We start from the raw sequence: 17,863 nt of genomic DNA on the forward strand, positions 1-17,863 counted from the left end.
GCTGCCCTCCTCTCCTCCATCGGAATCCCTCGAGGGGCACTTGTCACTGGATTCATTTTTAACGTCGGCATCGCAGTTGTGTCTCCGGTGCTGCTGCTGGATAGCTACAGACTACTTGCGTTTACTTTCTTTCTTTCATATTCTCCCGTCCTTAACCGCGTCCTCCCTCATTATGGCTTCCTGGCTGCAGATCCCCAAGAACTCGCCTTTCTCGCTGGCAAACATTCCATTCGGTATCATCACCTCGGCGAAAGCTCCATCGCGCGTAGCAGCTATTGCTATCGGTGACTATGCGCTGAACCTGAACGCTTTTGCTTCATCCGGGGGCTTCTCCCAGCTGCCCGCGATCCAGCCCCATTTGAACGTGTTCAATCAGCCCACCCTCAATGCCTTTGCAGCTCTGGGCCGACCAGTTCACCGTCAAGTCCGCGAGTACATCCAGTCCGTTTTTCGCGCCGATACTCCTTACCCTCAGGTCTTGAAAGACAATGAGTCCCTCCAAAAGTTGGCTCTCCTGCCGCTATCGGAGGTGACCAACCATCTTCCCATGCAAATCGGAGACTACACAGATTTCTATGCCGGCCTCAACCACGCCTACAACCTGAGTGTCTTGCTTCGTGGACCAGACAATGCTCTGCAACCTAACTACAAGCACCTGCCAGTCGCATACCACGGTCGCGCCTCGTCCATCGTGGTCTCAGGCACCCCCATTCACCGTCCCAACGGTCAGATCCTGGCCAACCCTACCGCAACTCCCAAAGTCCCTATCTTCTCTCCTTGCAAGAGACTCGACATTGAACTAGAAATGGCTGCTTTTGTCAGCACCCCCAATGACATGGGCAAGCCCGTCTCTGTCAACAATGCCGAAGACCACATTTTCGGCTTGGTGCTCATGAACGACTGGTCCGCTCGTGACATCCAGGCCTGGGAATACGTTCCCCTGGGACCTTTCAACGCCAAGAACTTTGCAACTACCATCACCCCCTGGGTTGTCCTGATCGATGCTCTAGAACCCTTCCGAGTCCCCAGCCTGGAGCCCGAAAATCGGGAAAATGTCCTGCCTTACCTGCGCGAGAAGCGCACCGACAACGTCTTCGACATACCCCTCGAATTCGAAATCACCAACCAAGGCGGCCAGCCTACAATCGTCTCGCGAAGCAACGCCAAGAACCTCTTGTTTTCCTTCCCTCAGATGCTGGCCCACCACACCATCACGGGATGCAACCTCCGGCCCGGTGACTTGCTCGGTAGTGGAACCATCTCTGGTACAGAGCCCCAGACACAAGGCAGCTTGTTCGAGCAGACAAAGGGCAAGGAGCCTCTCAAACTGGCCGATGGCTCGGAACGGATATTCCTCGAAGATGGAGACACCGTCGTCCTTAGGGGCAAGGCGGGCACAGAAGGCAACTACGTCGGATTCGGCGATTGCAGTGCCACTATTCTCCCCGCGGTGAAGTTGGAATTCTAGACTGATTGCAGTTTGCATTTCGAATTGCAAGTCCCTTATCGCACGATCGCACGTCATGAGTCCCCAAAGCCCATTGTATGCATTGATATGATATGATGTGAATGTGAACCTAACAATGAGATGCTACATGCCAAAAGAGAAAACGTGGTCCAGAACGTTCTTCTTCCCTGTTAGTCCGCGGAGCCACGGAGTCAAGTCAAACTGTAGGCGTAACATCCAGATTCAGACCCACCAAACCCGCCCTATACTGAAAGTCAATCCAAACCCACATAGTTAGGACAAAAACCATGAAACCAACTGAAACTTATCTACCTACTACCCCCCCAAACCAAACAAAAACCAACCCTCCATCATTTCATCCCACCCTTGCCTTACTGCCTATCACCAACCCTAAACTCCTCCGGCGTATCGCCCTGACATCTCCAATGCGCCCTCTTCACAGCCTCCACCTCTTCCAGCCTCTCCCTTACCCCCTTAATAACCGGAAAATTCCCCAAATCCACACCTACCCTCTCCGCCCCCCAAACAGCAGGCAAAAGACATACATCCGCCAAGGTAATCTCATCTCCAACACTATATTTTCCTGCCGTTTTCTCCGCAATAGCCTCGTACGCCCGGAACCCATCCTCCACTAAATCCTTCGACCATGTTTCCCTGTCCACACCGAGCGGCGCCACCCGCTTCAGGATCCGCATGTTCGTGACCGGCTGCACGTCGCAGGCGATGATGCTGGAGAGGGTGCGGACTGTTGCGCGCGCGGTGGGGTCGGAGAGTGGTGGGAGGAGGGGGTGCGCTTGGGGGTGGGTTTCTTCGAGGTATTCGAGCGCGGCGAGGGATTGGGGGATTATGATTGTTTTTCCATCGGGGTTTTCGATGATGAGGGTGGGCACGCTGGCGGAGGGGTTTAGGGTCGTGTTTTGGCTCTGGTGGTGTTCGTTTTTGAGTAGGTTGATGGGGATGGAGGTGTAGGGGAGGGATTTTAGGTTGAGGGCGATGCGGAGGCGCGCGGAGCAGGAGGAGCGGAAGTAGGTGTGCAGGGTTATGGTTTGTTCGGGCATTTTGGTTTTGTAGATTTGCAGATGGGTAGTGTGGATTGGTAGACTATGTAGAGCGTAGTTTGTAGGCTTGTGTGGTGGTTTGTAGTGTATGGAGAGAGCTGTAGTATAGTATAGCTAGTAGGCTAGTATGTGGGTTATATGGGTGACAGCTACTACTATTCTACGTTTTAATTTACAGCGGAGGTGCGGAGGGCTTGGACCGTTGCGGGGTGTGTGTGGTACAGTACCTGCATGTGATCATACTTTTCAACACGTTGTCCGTACTACTGGGGGTGAAAATGAATATATTCAGTATATTCGTTGTGGTGGTTAGAATCATATGCATCTGCCCTTCGTATACTGCGGAAGCGTTCCGTAGCGGTGGCCCGAGCAGGGAGCGACGCGCGTGGGTTGCCGCGTCTTCCCGAGGAGTCACTTTGTCCATACTGCCGGGTTGGACAAGGTTATTCATGGGCATAATAGTGTGAATCGGATTTTCCAACACTGAATCCTCTTCTTGTGAAGGGAGGGGTGGGGGGCCTGCCGGGTCCCGAAGGAGCTGCTCGTTTCTTGGGCTGAGTTGACGTCACGGCAGTCTATGTTTGCCTGGTTCGAAGATTTGTTCTAGACAAAAACTAAAATCTTGGTTCCCAGAGAGCCAAAACTGTGGGTTTGGTATACCCCTGGCATACAGCGTCGCATTCAACATAAAGTCTGATAACCAGGATGGTGCTGGTTTGTGCAGACGATGACATAACATGCAGCGTATACGGACAACCCCGTAGCAGCTCTCGATGACACCACGAGCAGCAAATACCGACCATCTTTGACACCATTTCGACCTTGTTATCGCAATTGGAATCTCAGCTACGTTCAGCTGTCCAATGGTTCGTATCCCACGGAGGAGAGTACGAGGTCAGCTGTCATATCTCTGTCCTTCGCCCGGCTTGGTGAATGGGCTCGGATACTTCCAGGCGACCTCCGCCGCGGCAATCGGCGGGTATTTTGTAGCTCCCCACCTAAATCCCCCCTTTCTTCCTTTCCCACCTGCAATATCCGCTCCCAATAAGCCTTTGATACCCGTCACATCCAGCCCCTTTCTAGCCAGCCAAATATCCGGGTCTCTTTATTGCAACCTCAATCTTATCACTAAGATGCTATTGGCCGGGCCGCTACGTTCTCAGTAATGGAAGTTAGGGGGCCGTTCCGCAGCGGAGACGCCTTGAACCGGGCATACCAGCGGACCTACAAGGCCTGTCTCTCCTGTCGTCAGAGAAAGGCAAAATGCGATCTGGGAACAGACTCGGAGGGTCTCCCGTTAGGGCCGCCCTGTGCAAAATGTCGTAGAGAGCAGAGGGAGTGTGTGTTCAGTGAAAAGAGGGCGTGGGAGAGGACAAACAAGCGAGGTGCGCGATGTCAACCCCTTCCGGCATTGCTAACGATCAGGATGGCTGACGCCCAGTAGGTCCATCAGAAGAAGGCATCACGCCACCTTCAAATGTACGTCGGAGGCTATCAGCCACCCCCAAACGTAGCAGAGATATTCCGGACGATGTACTTCAGGTGGTTGATGACAGCCCAGTTCGTGACAATGGCAAACGTGGGGATAGCTATAACAGCCCGCAGCAGCCATATCGTCCTGAGAACCGCCGTGACCGTCATCACTCCACGTCTACCTTGGCAAACTCCATGATGCGTACCGTGGTATCTAGTGGAAACGATGCACTTAATATTCTCTTCGAAGCGGCAGCGGTTCACAGCCAAGAGAACAGCTCCGATCGATCTGAGAAACAATCTCGAAATACACAGGCCTCCACTGCACAGGCCAGCGACGTGGACCACTCCGGTGATCATGCGCAGACTATGTTTGCTGCTGAGGCCATAGCCAAGGCGAAGCGTCCAGTCAAACTTTCCTCTGTTTCGAAAGAGGTCCTCGGTGTTTGGGAGACTTGTCGCTTTGTCAAGATGGGGTGGTTCACTTCAAGAGAAGCCGTCACATTGATCGACCAGTTAGTGCCAATATTTTGATTTTCTTCTAAAATTCTCTGACAAGGTCAGGTTCTTCAAGAATATGACGCCGCTATCTCCTATCCTAACAAACTTTTATGCGGACCACAATAATCACCACTGGCTTGTGACACGGGACCCTGTCTTATGCTGTACGATATTGATGCTTTCATCGCGATACCATGTATTGCCAGGGGCTGGCGGCGAATCAAGGAACTTCTTTATTCACCACCGACTCTGGCAGCATTGCCAGCAGCTGGTGGTGCGACTAATTTTTGGTCAGGAGAAGTCGTCTCACACTCGAATAAGGAGCATCGGCACAATTGAGGCCCTCTTATTGATGTCAGAATGGCATCCTAGGTCTCTCCACTTTCCCCCGGAAAGTGACGGATGGGATTCCGACCTGGTGCTGGCCCCAGAGCACCAAGAATCGGAAGGTTCATCGGCCGATAGGTGGCTCGAAGACATGATCGAGCCAGCCAAGAGATCCGACCAAATGTCGTGGATGTTGCTTGGCTCTGCTTTATCGCTTGCACATGAACTCGGTATCTTCGAGCTGGATGACAAGAAATGCGACTACTCATCCGTATATGAAGGGTCCATATCCGATGACCAAATTAAGCTCCGCAGGCAGCGCGTACAACGGCTTTTATACGTATATATCAATCAGCTAGCCTGGCGAATAGGTTGTGTATCACTTATGCCACAGAGCTTAAGCCATGCTATTGCAGGTCGACAGACAAGCAGGACTTTGGGCCAACCAGGGGACGAATGGCTAGCGTTTATGGATTCCTGGATGGACCTTACAAAGCTAGCAAAATCTGTCACTGACACGTTCTTTCCTTCCGTGTCGTTTGCGAGACAGCAGTTCCATAGTGGGAGGTACATCGATCTGTTGGATCACTTCCGTACGCTACTTGTCAGGTGGAAAGATGATCATCTTCGGCCACAGGGTAAGGCATCGTCCCTTTGAATTAGGTGGTCTTTTCCGCATACGATTGTTGATTTATGCTAACTCCTTTTAGTACTCAGCAAGCACTTTTTCGATATCCTTTTTATAGAATATCATTTTGTCCGCGTCTATACCCACTCAGTTGGGATGCAGGCAGTTGTTGAACGTGCCGTTGCAGACAGTGAACCAAATGCGGAAGAAGTCCGGGCCACCAATATTGATCCAATCGACTATGAGTACATCCAAGAGGTCATTGAAGGCTGCTGTCAAATACTACAAAAAGTGGCCCAACTGGGTGAAACCGGGGCCCTGCGGTTCTCCCCCGTCCGAATCTTCCTTCGAGTCACCAGTTCCTCCATTTTCCTGATGAAAGCTCTTAGTTTAGGTACCCGGCCTGCAAAGCTCCGTGAATCGCTGGACATTCTTGATCGTAGCGTGCAGGCGCTTAAGTCTAATGCGCTCGATGACATTCATCTGAGCTCTCGGTATGCTGCTCTACTAGAGATGCACGTGTCACGCTTAAGACGCAACCTGCTAGCTTCTTCCAAATCGGTAAGGCACAACCATAGAGCAACAACACAGCCATCTATGGCGCCTTCTCAGAGCATGGAAAGCGACAATGGCGCTATTATGGGCGTCCCTGTCTCGCAAAATATGACAGACGTGAGCTACATTCCATCATTGAGCGGCATCGCCGCCGACGACTGGCTTTCGTTGCCGTTTGATCCGTCGATGGCACCTTTCGGTATCAGCACTGGTGGACAATTCCCAGCATATGAAGGAGGAGCATTGAATTTCATCTGGAATCTGCCGTCGTAGCAATCTTGTAATTAGCAGGTCCAGGGAGTGCTGGATCACTCCTGGATATCATAATAGCCATTGTTCTTTTTCATGGCATGAGCCGTCTTTTCCGCTAAGCAAAGCACAGGAAAACTTTAACCTGCATATCCCTGCTTACTTTTTCTTTTATTGTACTCCCGGCGTCTAGAGGCCCTTGCCACAGCCACGAAAACCAGGGCGCGGTCTGTTTGGATGCCCGGATGGGACATTTCGGGTGGTTATCTGCACGTGACTGCGACCCCCGTCCGAAGTCACGTTTCCCGGCGAAAAAAGCCAAAAACTTACTGTCGCGATCCGCCATCCTCTCCGTCCCGGACCCCAGACTTTGTTCTTTAAAGACAGCCTCCAGCTTGTCATTCTGACTTCAACTCCTCCATCCCATCCCGATTGCCCCTTGAGGCTCATCATCCGACTACCGATTATTTCATACCCAGCGTTCCGACCCTCGTCCGGATAACCTTAGAGTCACCTTCCATCGACCTACACTTCCTTTGATCCGTGCAGCTCGACCAGTACAGCAGGTCTTCGAGCTTACGACTCCACTCGCCTCCCTCCTTCTTCTCCGGTCCTCTCTTCTTTCTTCATATTCGAAATGGATCACTCCAGAGATCCCTGCCCCTGGGTTGCTCTTAGCGACTTCGGTGGTGCTTTCTGCATGGGTGTACGTCACTGATTCCAATCGATTGTGCTTGTCACCAATGGGTCAAAACTAAACATATGTTGTGTCTATAGGCAATTGGTGGTGCTGTCTGGCACGGTGTGAAGGGTTTCAGAAACAGCCCCTACGGAGAGCGCCGGATAGGTGCCATCACAGCCATCAAGGCTCGTGCGCCTGTTCTCGGTGGTAACTTCGGTGTTTGGGGTGGTATGTTCTCGACGTTCGACTGTGCGATCAAGGGTATCAGAAAGAAGGAAGATCCTTACAATGCTAGTATGTTTCCCGGTCGATCCGTGAGGGGTGGCTATCTTGTTTCTATGCGCTTTGAGATTGGGTATCATAGCTAACGATTTACACTTTGCAGTCATTGCTGGTTTCTTCACTGGTGGTGCTTTGGCCGTTCGTGGTGGTGTTAAGGCTGCCAGAAACTCCGCTATCATGTGCGCTGTCTTCCTGGCTGTCATTGAGGGTGTCGGTATCGGTTTCCAGAGAATGATGGCCGACAACACAAAACTAGAGGTGAGATCATATCCCACATTCGTCTCTGATGTCGTGTGGCCACTCGACCTGCAAAGGCTACACCTCATTGCTGAAGCTTATTGAGTACTGACTTGCCACTACTTTAGCTTCCTCCTGCCCCTCCGTCCGGCGACAAGGCTGTCGCTTAATTTACCAATCGCTTCACGTTAAGACCTACGATTTCCCCGACGTTGTCAGCAATATTGCCATATTATTTATATTCCTCTCTCGTGTCTCTCTTCTCTGGTGTTGGCTGGGTCATATCATTTCAGGATGCATGGTATAGAGGTTTTCGATTCATGCTTCGATCCCTTCTCTTAAAAGATGTGTTTTTGAGAAAAAAGGGTTTTGCCGGCGATTTTGGATTGCACAGCCTTGCATCCTTGTGTATTTCTGCTTTTGTCGGAGGCGAACAAAAAAGAGACGTCTCGGCACTCCCATCTTCGGTTCCTCCAGAGATGTATTTTCTTTCTTTTTTCTTGTACATTAACATGCAAATCTTACAGGTGTAATGTGATATCCTTAAATTCAGCTCAGCTCATACTCTACATGTTTTAGAGGAAGAAATTGGCGGCGGGATTCATTCGGAGATCTAGGGGCGACTAATTACATCCATTATATTATGGCATTTCCGACACACCCGATAAGCTCTTGATGTGCCCGCCGATCTATCCATACTAGCTTTGCCACGGCCAAACTATATTCAACCCGGGGTTGAAACCGAGACTTGTTCCCTACTAGACTACAACAGGATGGAATCAATCCATGCCCCGATGACTCCGCCAATGGTTGGTCACTGAACACGAGACATTCACCATGTTCCTTGGAACAAGTGAGGCGGGGAGGTTTTGCTTTGCAAAAAAGCCCTCGCCGCTTCTACAATGGCCGGATGTGATGGGATACTAACTAGTAACGACTCAATTGTGTAGATGTGACGAAACTGGTCGTTCCCGTGTGGTTGGTTGCTCGTATCTTGCCTTCTTGTCTTGGCTGCTCTGTATGGCTAGTTTATCGGATAGTGGCCTGCTATTATGAAGTATGTATGATTGGATAGAAGTAGCACTGTTACGCTGCAGCGATCAAGCAATGATGATATGCGGTCGAACTTGACGATCTCTACGGTGTAGAAGTTGGGGCTATGGGGCATTAATTGGATCAGTGTAGTTAGCGTCGTCAGGGGTTTGGAGGCCGAGCGAACTACCAACACATTAGGAAATCTTGGGGTCGGCTTTGTGGATGTACTACTACTGTATGTTAAGGGTCGGTCCAAGATAAGTGTATAATAGTGGAAAACTAGGACGATGGAAATATTGACTGTTGGGAAGATATCGGCGGAAATATATACTTGGTACTGATTGACATGTGCATCCGCGCGAAGTCATCGCGGTGTGCCGTTATGGTATTTGCTACCACTATGAAGTGTATCAAGGGAGATCGGAGGTACTCAATATCTGCGAACTACTTCAAAAGAAAAATAGGTCCACAAAGAGCGAATCAAGAGAAAAACGATATACTGGACGCACTGTAATCGTAGGTGCAAAACATCAATCATCTGAGCAAAAAGAAAAAGAAATGTTTGAGCTCCGATAGGGGGAATCGAACCCCCGGCTGCCGTGTGAGAGACGGCGATGTTAGCCACTACACCATATCGGATTACTTGTTGAAAGAGGCAGTAAAATGTGTTATATATTCCAAAATACAATCAAGCGCTTACTACTTTTAATACCTTTGCTGGAGCATCGTGTTTCATGTCCCAATGTCTGTTGTTGCTTTTTCATTGCTTCATCCTACTTCTCTCTTCTCGTCGTAGATAGGTTACTACTCCCTTGTAGGACCTACATCAACCGCGGAAGAAAGATCAACATTCCCTACGAATAGAAAGACTATGGTACCCATGGATTCGTAGTGAGAACCGATGGATCCCCACACACATTGCAGCACAGCTTGGGTTTTCTGAGTACGCCTGAAACATGTTACAAACCAGTCGATACTCAGAATCTCAGAGCTCTCTCTATATCAGAAAGCTCCTGGATCGAGAGAGTGAATCTGTCAAAGCGGCGGGCGAGAACCAGAGGCTCTTGATCCCCACAGACCGAAGCTTGGCGGTTCTTGCTCGATCGTCACGTTCCTCTCCTCACTTTTCCCTCGTGTAATTCTTTCCCCTCCCCTTCTTCCTTGCCTGTCAATCTGCAGCTCTTACTGCGTTCCCGACGCCATTCCACACCACTGTGTCCTCTCTCTTGATTGACGCAGCTTCTCCAACCCCCTATGGTCATGCATTGAGCTGCAGCAACCCAGTGATAGCTCTTTCTACTCTCTCCATAGAACGCGTCCCTCCAAGTGTTACCATCTTCACAACGTCTCTCTCCCTGGCTTGACCCCCGCGTCCTCGTGAAACATGGAAGAAGGCGCGTCTTCTCGTCCGACAGAAACCCCCGAAGGCTCTGCCGGCGGTGATGATCACAATGCCGCCTCGAGTGCCGCGAAGAATCCGGCCTTGAAGGATCGGAAATGCCAGTATTGCCATCAAGCGTTCACCTCTTCGTCCCTCGGTCGCCATCTGGATCAATTCCTTTTCAAGAAAAAACCGGACGGTATTCATGATGTTGAGGAAATCCGGCGCATTCGGAGCGGTATCACTCGCCGACAGGCCCGTACCTCCTCTGGTAGACGCGATACTCCCGAGAGAACAACAGGCAAAGGCCAGCAGGACTCCTACACTCCGGGCGATTCGGGCTCAAAGTCACGCGATGGTGCGTATAGGATGATGTTCAACACGCCTACGTGGCATGCGACCGGTGTGATCAACGATATACCCAATCCTAGCCAGTCACAGGATAATAGCTCGTCTCACTCGCGCATTGCGCCCTCGCAATCACGCACTGGGCCGCTTTCATTTCCGGATAGAGGTGGCTCGAATAATCCAGATACCATGAGGGCATTGGAGCTGGCTCTGCGCGAAGTACTGGATAATATCAAAGCTGCAACGTATGTACATCACCTGGCATTGCTAACTGCGCTTTCATTCGACGGCATTGTTAGTACATGATCGACTGGAGGGCTAATTTTAATATGCTCTATAGTTCCAGGATGCGCCCCAGACTCTCCCCGTTCGATTTCGACATTCAGGCGCAAACGTTCCCTTCCCTCTGCCTGCAGTTGCTGCCTCCCCCTCCCAGTCTATTCGCAACAAGTCCATTCCCGTCTCCGTCATCATTCCCTCTCCAGCCGCCGGGAGTGGAGCATCTGGACATTGTCCGGCAAGCACTTCGCGCGAAGATCGATCAATGGCAGTCGGATCAGCGCACCGCCGAGTCCAACAACAACTCCCAGTCAGGGAGGCCAAGCCTAGGCCTAGATTCGAATATGATCAGCCGGAGCGCGCAGCAGCACGAAGACTTAAGTCTGCGGCACTTGGAGTTGGCATTCAAGCACTGGGCCTCACTGCCGACAGATGCAAGGAGAGACGCATGGCAGCTCGAAATCACGCGCGCATTCGCAAGAGAAATGGAAAAGCGAAAGTCGCTGGATGACCAGCTCGCGCGCGTCCAACAGGAGGCAAACCAACTTCGTGCCCAGGTAGAAAGACTAGGCTCCTGCCAATGGCCAAGGGAATTCGCAATCTTCCCTCCCGACACGCTCCCACTACCACGAGACGTCGCCCGAGAACTCGATGCCAAGGAGAGCCAAATCAGCCCTACCGCCTCTCGCTGGGACTACGACAATGTCGTCGCGAAATGGAAACGGGTCGTTATGCACGACAGAGGCATGGGCCGCGTCGGCATCGGTTACGCAAACAGCATACAGGATGAATATCGCAGCGCAGAACCCAGACACCCCCCAACTACCACCGCACCCGCAACCAGCAGCGACGACCCAACCCGTTCCAGGATGTTGAATCCCCCGTCGGCCCTGAGCCCCGGCCCATCCCCCTCAAACACGAGCGGTGGTGGACCCTCCGCGCCTCCTAGCCAGCAGACCTCGCCCTATATGCACCAACACGACAGCACCCGGAGTCCCGACGACGGTCCGCAAGCTAAACGGCCTCGCCTGATGAACGGTCACCACATCGAGAACCCTCCGCACGCTCCTGACGGTGCCCCTGCTCCTACTGGGCCCCCTCCTTCTACATCTACAACCACGACTACGGCTACGAACCAGGGACCCGCTGCCGCTCCCCCCTCCACTACTTCCTGGACTACAACTAGTGCCCAACCATCCGGCATAGCTTCAAACCCGGCCAACCCTGCAGGTCCCACGCCCCCGCCATCCTGCTCTGGGTAAAACTCTATCGTTGGCCTTTGATGGACATATCATATCCTTCTTGGAGGCAGCTCCAGAGTATGGCTCCTAAATGAAGAGGGAATATATCGTCGTGTGTGCGTGTTCATTCGATCAATGTGTTGTTGCATATGATCTTGGAGATCCACCAAGCTAGCTACCAAGACTTCATACCATTATGAAGATTGGTGTTGGACTACGATTTTTTCCATACTATCTTTGGGAGGAGAAAGAGAGAAACCTAGCATACACTCTGCTGGATGTAAATATCCAATATGGCACTACCGCTGCATTTTCACTTTTCTCATCTATCGAAAAAGAAAAAATAAGATTGGCAGAGTATCTAATGTGCAAATTATAGCATTATGCCCTCCCTGGCTGATATATATTACTAAGGTTACACATGATAACATTATACATCCTTCAGAACTTGAAAATAAGCAAAATGACAAACTGAGTCGCAGAGTAACTGGTGCCAAGATTGTGTGCATAAGAGAAATTAAGCAATATTAGAATATACTAGTAGTACAGTAGAAATGTGATGATATCATATCACCCCCCATCACTGTTTCACGGCCTTCTTCGATTTCCGTGCACTAATACTTTTCTTCATGTTTCTTACGCCATGAAGATAAAGCCACGAAAAGAAGAAGACGGCCATGAAATTGAAAATCACGAAGGCCCAGAATATGCCCTATTGAAAATCAATCAGGTTAGAACATATTACCCTCGAAGAAAGCGCTGGGGATAGAAACATACATAATTACGCCATTTGTGCGAGTAGTAAACGTTGTAATTCCGGGCCTGGGAGTAAGGCATTAGTGTCTGCGGTCTCCCTATCATAAGGGTAGGATAGGTATAAACATACAAAGACATCACCAACTGAGTACTGACAAAAGGCACAGAGACCGTTGCCAGCGTCTTGGACGTATCCGCCTATCTGGCTTGCGTAGGATCCGGCATACTCCTGGCACGTCATTCCAGAGGGTGGGCTGAATTCCGATGCTTCTCTGGGAACACAGCGGACGGGAACACCATGCACAACGACGGCCAAGAAGCCTTCTAGAAGATAATGGAATGGTGTGAGCCAGTACATCCATGATCTCCAGAAAACATTCAGGCTAGAGTATGGTACAACGACACCGCAGAAAGATAGGACGAATGTGAAGAAAGTAGGCACGAGGAGAGAGGCAAAAAGCGGGTTTGGTGAGAAGGCTGCGATGAATTGACCGAGGCCGACATAAAACAGTTCAAAGAGCATCAGGAACATCCAGATAAAACCGGACGTAAATGAGTTCCGTGGGAACCAGACCCCCCAATACCTGGAGCGGATTAGGTTGATTCGTCTTTCGAAGGTAGGGAAAGGTAAATAAACTCACCAGCAGTTGAAATATATCGACCCTGCGACGACTGAGTAAGGTAGTTCCGGCAATATTGCGCTCGTTACAAATGCAGTCCATGAGTAAATCTTTGAGCCAGCTTCTCGTGATTCGTATAGATTGCGGAAATGGAGGAATCGTGGCTGTAGTTGCTGGATTAGAGGCGGCGCTATTGTGAGCGTCATGAAGATGGAGAACATTCGAGACTGCATGTCAATGTAGCTGCTTCCGAGGTGCCAGAAAGTGAAAGTGTTGAAGAGCCCGGTGAAGATATGAAGCAAGAATTTGCCCTGCAGACTGGTTAGAAGTTTGATAGAGACGCAGTAAAGTTTTGGGGACACACCAAGGCGTATTGAGGGGTTCGCCAGTATGCTACGAAGCTGCGCTTGGAGACAGTCAATATCTGCACCCAGATGGGCATTGCATATTCCCGATTGTCATCATTTTCTCCTTCAACTTCCCTGTTGCGTCGCTCCTGGATGATATTCTCGATCTCTTGCGAAACCTGCTTGTGCTGAGTAGATCTGGCCCAGACATCACCCCAGTCCTGCCCTTTGTAATCCGGGTTACCGGCGCCGATAACATCGAGCATATACTGCCACAAGTTAGCATTGTATATGATGGCACACGTGAGTACGAGGCTACCTCGGCGGGGTTCTCATGAGGGGAGCATTTTCTGGCCCCATTCTGCTCAAAGTACTCGATCAGTTTCTTGGAATCCGTGCCGAGCTCATTATTGTAGACGACTCTTCCTCCACTTTGCAACAATAGCAGTTCATCAAACTGCTCAAAAAGGACGGCAGAGGGCTGGTGGATCGTGCACAGAATGGCCTGTCCGGCATCGGCAAGGCGTCGAAGAAAACGCACGATGTTGTAAGCAGCCAAGGAGTCCAATCCAGACGTTGGCTCGTCTAAGAATAGTAGTAATTGAGGCTTACTTGCTAGCTCAACTGCGATAGTAAGTCTTTTGCGTTGCTCAGCGTTCAGTCCAGCGCCCCCCTCGCCGACTATAGCACCTGCAATTGGCCGCATTTCAAGGAGATCAATTATCTTCTCGCAATATTCGTACTTCTCCTTGATAGGTACCTCCTTTGGCTGACGAAGGAGGGCCGAGAACTGGAGCGATTCCCGGACAGTCGCAGTAGGCTCGTGAATATCCATTTGCTCAGCAAAGCCAGTTGCTCTTTGGAAGCTTTTGGGAAGGGGCCTGCGAGCGTAAGCATTTGCTGTAAAGGTGGTCTTCAGGCCGGTACTCACTTTCCGTCAACAAGAAAAGTACCTGTGACAACGCCAAAATTTATCCGCTGGGCAAGAGTATTGAGAAGCGTCGTCTTGCTGAGAAACTGTCAGTAAATCACCTACAGATCTTAGGGAACAGAAGTCACTTACCCAGCCCCAGAAGCACCCATTAACGCAGTGAGGCGACCCGGCTTGACATATCCCTGAACATCTTGTAGTAGCTTTCTCTGGCCATCTTTGTAGGGAATCGTGTAGTTTACACCTTGCCAGGTAAATATCGATGTGCTTCGCGCGATTCCATGCACCTCATCACTGGAATCGTCTGTACCTTTCTCTTGAAACCCGCTGGTGGCTCCTGCCCCATCACTTCCCGTTTCTACATCCCCCGGAAGTTCCTTGTTTTTGACAGCCTCCTGCACAGCCTCCGGCGCCTCGCCTTTCTTAAAGATTGTAACCGTGCTGCCTCCTTTGTTGGGTTTCTGGAGCTCCATTCCGACCATTGTCAAGCATACGAAAAGGACGAACCAAGCTATGACAATACCAAAGTTTCGCCATAAGTGTGATCGACTGTACGTGAAAGCAGCCTCTATGTAGTTTGATCCCTGGACAACAAGCTGATTTGGCGTACTTCCTTGAATCGCACAAACTTGGTTGCCGGGCTGTGCACTGGGTCCATCCGGAAATATGGATGGGGAGACACACTGCAAATTCAAATCGTAGAATTCATTTGACATAATCGCCTCAAAAGCGTACTGCAATGGATTGATCCAAATTAACCATTTGAGCCAAGGGTGCATTTTCCATGGGGGAATGAGGTATCCTGGGTAATTTCAGTAAGTAGTTTTCAGTAAGTGGCTGATATCCCTTACCGGTATATACTATCAGCGCCTGGACAGAAACTCCAGTTACGCGGGTGGCTACAGTTTTCAGTTAGCTCACGTAGGGAATAGCTTTTTGTCTTTGTTTTACATACCAACGTCGAGAGAAGCACTCAGAGCTCCGATAGTCCGGAAGAATGAGTACATGGTCATGGTCAGAATGAAAACGAATAAGAAGTTAATGAAAAACTGAGACGCGGTCCGCGAAAGATTTGACATGCTGAAAAGAATGGTAAGCCTCAATCAACAGCAAACGCGGTAGAGTTGCATACAAGTATACAATTAGCTCGAAAATGGTGACCTGAACGAAGACAATGGGGACATCAACGACCACTTGAGCTAAGGCATATGCCGCTGGACGATAGAAGGAGCTGATCGAGTTAGCCTACTGCTGAAATATCGCTACATTGTCCCACTCACAAACTCTTATGTTTTAATATGACGGGTCGGCTTCCATAAAGAGCCGTAAGCTCTGCCATAGCCAGCAGGGAATTGAATAGAAGTACATAAAACATGACACCGCCTCTAGTGAAGACACCAGCGCTATATTTTTGTCAGTAATTACTTGGCAAGTGAGATCGGTAAAGGAAAAGCGAGACTGACCTAGTCGGGGGCAGATCATAGAAGAGACTGCCGATGATGAGTGCCTGGAACGTGAGCATCACCCATTTCCCGATGAGTGTCTGCTTATCTCCATACATGACGAGGAATTGCCGTTGAGTCAGTATAATAACCTGCTTATAGAAAGACACCGTATAGTTTTGTTTTCTTTTCCTTTCTCTGGCCTGCTCACACGCCCGCTGCTCCGACTCGATCTCTTTTTCAAAATCTTCAATATCTGCCTTGGCTTCCTTGCATATCTCGCTCTTTTGATACGCTCTCTGAAAGTCTTCTCCGGAACGCGGAACTCGATCCTCCCAGCCTTCCTTGATACGTCGCGCATATGGGTCACTGACAGATGTCAAGAAATCCGGTGTGGTCCACCGAGGAGGGCACACAAACCCCAAACGCTCGAAGTATGCCTTTGCATTCTCGGTGCGCCCGTAGTAGGCACATTTGCCTTCCTCAATCAACATGACTTTGTCGAAGAGATTGTAAAGATTTTCCGAGGCTTGGTAGAGAGCCACAAGTGTAGAGGCATGTGCCATGTCTGTTGAGCTTCTCAAGCTTTCCACGTACTCCAGAGCCGTGCTAGCATCGAGGCCTTTGGTGGAATTGTCCCAGCATTGCGTGCTAGCTTTTGTGATTAGGGCTTCGCCAATAGACACACGCTTCTTCTCTCCTCCAGAAACTCCGCGAATAAGTTCATTGCCGACCTTGGTCCCCAGTGCATGCTCTATCCAGAACAACTTGGCGATGGTAGAAAGGAATGTCTCCTGGTAATGCTTTCTACTTTCACCAGGCAGTCGTGAAGATTTGTCCGGGGTTCTTGACTTGAGGGCAAACATCAAGGTGTCGCGTACGGTGAGCGTAGGATAGTGGAGGTCGTCTTCGGGGTTGTAGAGGACCTCCGAACGGTAATTCTTTGCCATGGTTTCGGCATCTGCACCTCCGTAGCGAACATCACCTTCCACGCTTTTGTAGCCCGATCGTTGATTCCCAATGACTTTCAGAAACGTAGAGCAACCGGACCCCGGGCGACCAAGAACCAGAAGCATTTCCCCAGGCCGTACACATCCGTTGAAGTCATCCAGAATAGTTCTCAGTGGTGCGCTCTTCCTTCCGCCGGTGAGTAGGCCTTTGATCAACCTCGGTAAACCCAAGAGGATGTCAGTGTTTGTGGGCTGGAGGGCCGCTCCTAGACCAACACCTTTGACAGTCAGGTCTTTCCATACTACACCAAGATGTCTTGTCTTTTCCTCTTCTGAGTTGGCCTTTCTTTCCTGGCCAAACATTCGCGAGACCAGCCTCGCTATCTGATCCGTATCGTCGGCCCCCGCAGCCCCAGTGCTACGTCGTTGAGAAAGGGCGCGAGCAATATCCTGTTGCGTGAGCTGCCTCTGAAGTGAGGACTCTTGTCGGATCAAATTTTCATTCGAGACTTGATGCTCAACAGGAATAGCCGATTGCTTTCTAGAGAGCCCCGAGCTAGGCGATGCACTTGAGCTTGAACCGGAAGAAGAATCCAGTGACGTTTTTTTATCTTCTTCGAGAACAGAGCTTTGCTCGTGGGGAGGGGAGCGTCCCGAGTCCATGTTGATAGTGATGCGATGATAGCTACCGGGACTATAGCATTGCAGTGAAAGTAACGGCGGAGACAATACCCGATGTCGAATCGAAACTCGAGAAGAAACTCGACCGAGGGATGAGCGAATGCAAGGAATCTCCCTGTGTCTTTATCTCTACACTCTGCATTCCGTGTTAAGTACCGGCATTGTCGGAGCTTCGTCAAGACCGATGCAACTTCACCACCGAGCTCTAGCTTTCCACAAGCAGAGTGAAGTATGGGTCGGACAACATGAGGACCGAAATGCCGATCGAGGGATCGAATAAGCATGCATCAAGTGATGAGACCAGTTCGAGTCATGAAGGAAGGTGGGGGGAAAGACCCTGAGTGAACCATGGCTTAAGCTTGATGTCGTCGGTTGATTCCGTGGATCATGGT

The 17,863-nt window shown here is 50.4% G+C and overlaps 6 protein-coding genes and 1 non-coding gene across 7 annotated transcripts; 4 read left to right on the forward strand and 3 right to left on the reverse strand.

Annotated features, from left to right (window-relative positions):
- The first annotated feature begins 70 nt into the window (after positions 1-70).
- Positions 71-1,482, forward strand: fahA (fumarylacetoacetate hydrolase FahA). The gene has a single exon (XM_026765182.1). The coding sequence runs from the start codon at positions 173-175 to the stop codon at positions 1,466-1,468; it is 1,296 nt and encodes a 431-aa protein (XP_026629609.1). The 5' UTR covers positions 71-172; the 3' UTR covers positions 1,469-1,482.
- On the reverse strand, positions 1,483-2,660 carry maiA (maleylacetoacetate isomerase MaiA). The gene has a single exon (XM_026765183.1). It carries the CDS (start codon positions 2,524-2,526, stop codon positions 1,840-1,842), a length of 687 nt encoding a protein of 228 aa, XP_026629610.1. The 5' UTR covers positions 2,527-2,660; the 3' UTR covers positions 1,483-1,839.
- A 1,031-nt stretch (positions 2,661-3,691) lies between these two features.
- BDQ94DRAFT_157513 (putative C6 transcription factor) lies at positions 3,692-6,283 on the forward strand (the record flags this gene model as incomplete). The annotated part of the gene is made up of 4 exons (XM_026768751.1): positions 3,692-3,911; positions 3,971-4,514; positions 4,564-5,465; positions 5,538-6,283. The coding sequence occupies 4 exons, from the start codon at positions 3,692-3,694 to the stop codon at positions 6,281-6,283; spliced, it is 2,412 nt and encodes an 803-aa protein (XP_026629611.1).
- Positions 6,284-6,607: 324 nt separating this feature from the next.
- Positions 6,608-8,025, forward strand: BDQ94DRAFT_138096 (protein transporter TIM17). The gene is made up of 4 exons (XM_026765184.1): positions 6,608-6,965; positions 7,037-7,235; positions 7,327-7,481; positions 7,589-8,025. The coding sequence occupies exons 1-4, from the start codon at positions 6,897-6,899 to the stop codon at positions 7,628-7,630; spliced, it is 465 nt and encodes a 154-aa protein (XP_026629612.1). The 5' UTR covers positions 6,608-6,896; the 3' UTR covers positions 7,631-8,025.
- A 1,037-nt stretch (positions 8,026-9,062) lies between these two features.
- On the reverse strand, positions 9,063-9,134 carry BDQ94DRAFT_t66. Its single transcript has one exon. It is a non-coding gene; the product is annotated as a tRNA-Glu (tRNA).
- Positions 9,135-9,879: 745 nt separating this feature from the next.
- On the forward strand, positions 9,880-11,765 carry BDQ94DRAFT_167470 (uncharacterized protein; the record flags this gene model as incomplete). The annotated part of the gene is made up of 2 exons (XM_026770816.1): positions 9,880-10,469; positions 10,565-11,765. 2 exons carry the CDS (start codon positions 9,880-9,882, stop codon positions 11,763-11,765), a joined length of 1,791 nt encoding a protein of 596 aa, XP_026629613.1.
- A 559-nt stretch (positions 11,766-12,324) lies between these two features.
- Positions 12,325-17,453, reverse strand: BDQ94DRAFT_167471 (putative ABC transporter; the record flags this gene model as incomplete). The annotated part of the gene is made up of 13 exons (XM_026770817.1): positions 12,325-12,456; positions 12,522-12,566; positions 12,631-13,084; positions 13,142-13,431; positions 13,485-13,736; positions 13,787-14,348; positions 14,399-14,476; positions 14,531-15,200; positions 15,250-15,297; positions 15,354-15,478; positions 15,531-15,629; positions 15,679-15,801; positions 15,862-17,453. 13 exons carry the CDS (start codon positions 17,451-17,453, stop codon positions 12,325-12,327), a joined length of 4,470 nt encoding a protein of 1,489 aa, XP_026629614.1.
- Positions 17,454-17,863: the final 410 nt, after the last annotated feature.

The sequence above is a fragment of the Aspergillus welwitschiae genome (assembly GCF_003344945.1).
Source record: "Aspergillus welwitschiae strain CBS 139.54b unplaced genomic scaffold BDQ94scaffold_6, whole genome shotgun sequence".
Taxonomy (NCBI): Eukaryota; Fungi; Ascomycota; class Eurotiomycetes; order Eurotiales; family Aspergillaceae; genus Aspergillus; species Aspergillus welwitschiae.

What these genes read in the sequence shown, in the direction of transcription:
- fahA (XM_026765182.1), top strand. Translation starts at nt 173, where the DNA reads ATGGCTTCCTGGCTGCAGATCCCCAAGAACTCGCCTTTCTCGCTGGCA.
- maiA (XM_026765183.1), bottom strand. Translation starts at nt 2,526, where the DNA reads ATGCCCGAACAAACCATAACCCTGCACACCTACTTCCGCTCCTCCTGC.
- BDQ94DRAFT_138096 (XM_026765184.1), top strand. Translation starts at nt 6,897, where the DNA reads ATGGATCACTCCAGAGATCCCTGCCCCTGGGTTGCTCTTAGCGACTTC. An exon ending in GTGGTGCTTTCTGCATGGGT is followed by an intron (nt 6,966 to 7,036) that starts GTACGTCACTGA and finishes TTGTGTCTATAG; the next exon opens with GCAATTGGTGGTGCTGTCTG. An exon ending in GGAAGATCCTTACAATGCTA is followed by an intron (nt 7,236 to 7,326) that starts GTATGTTTCCCG and finishes TACACTTTGCAG; the next exon opens with TCATTGCTGGTTTCTTCACT.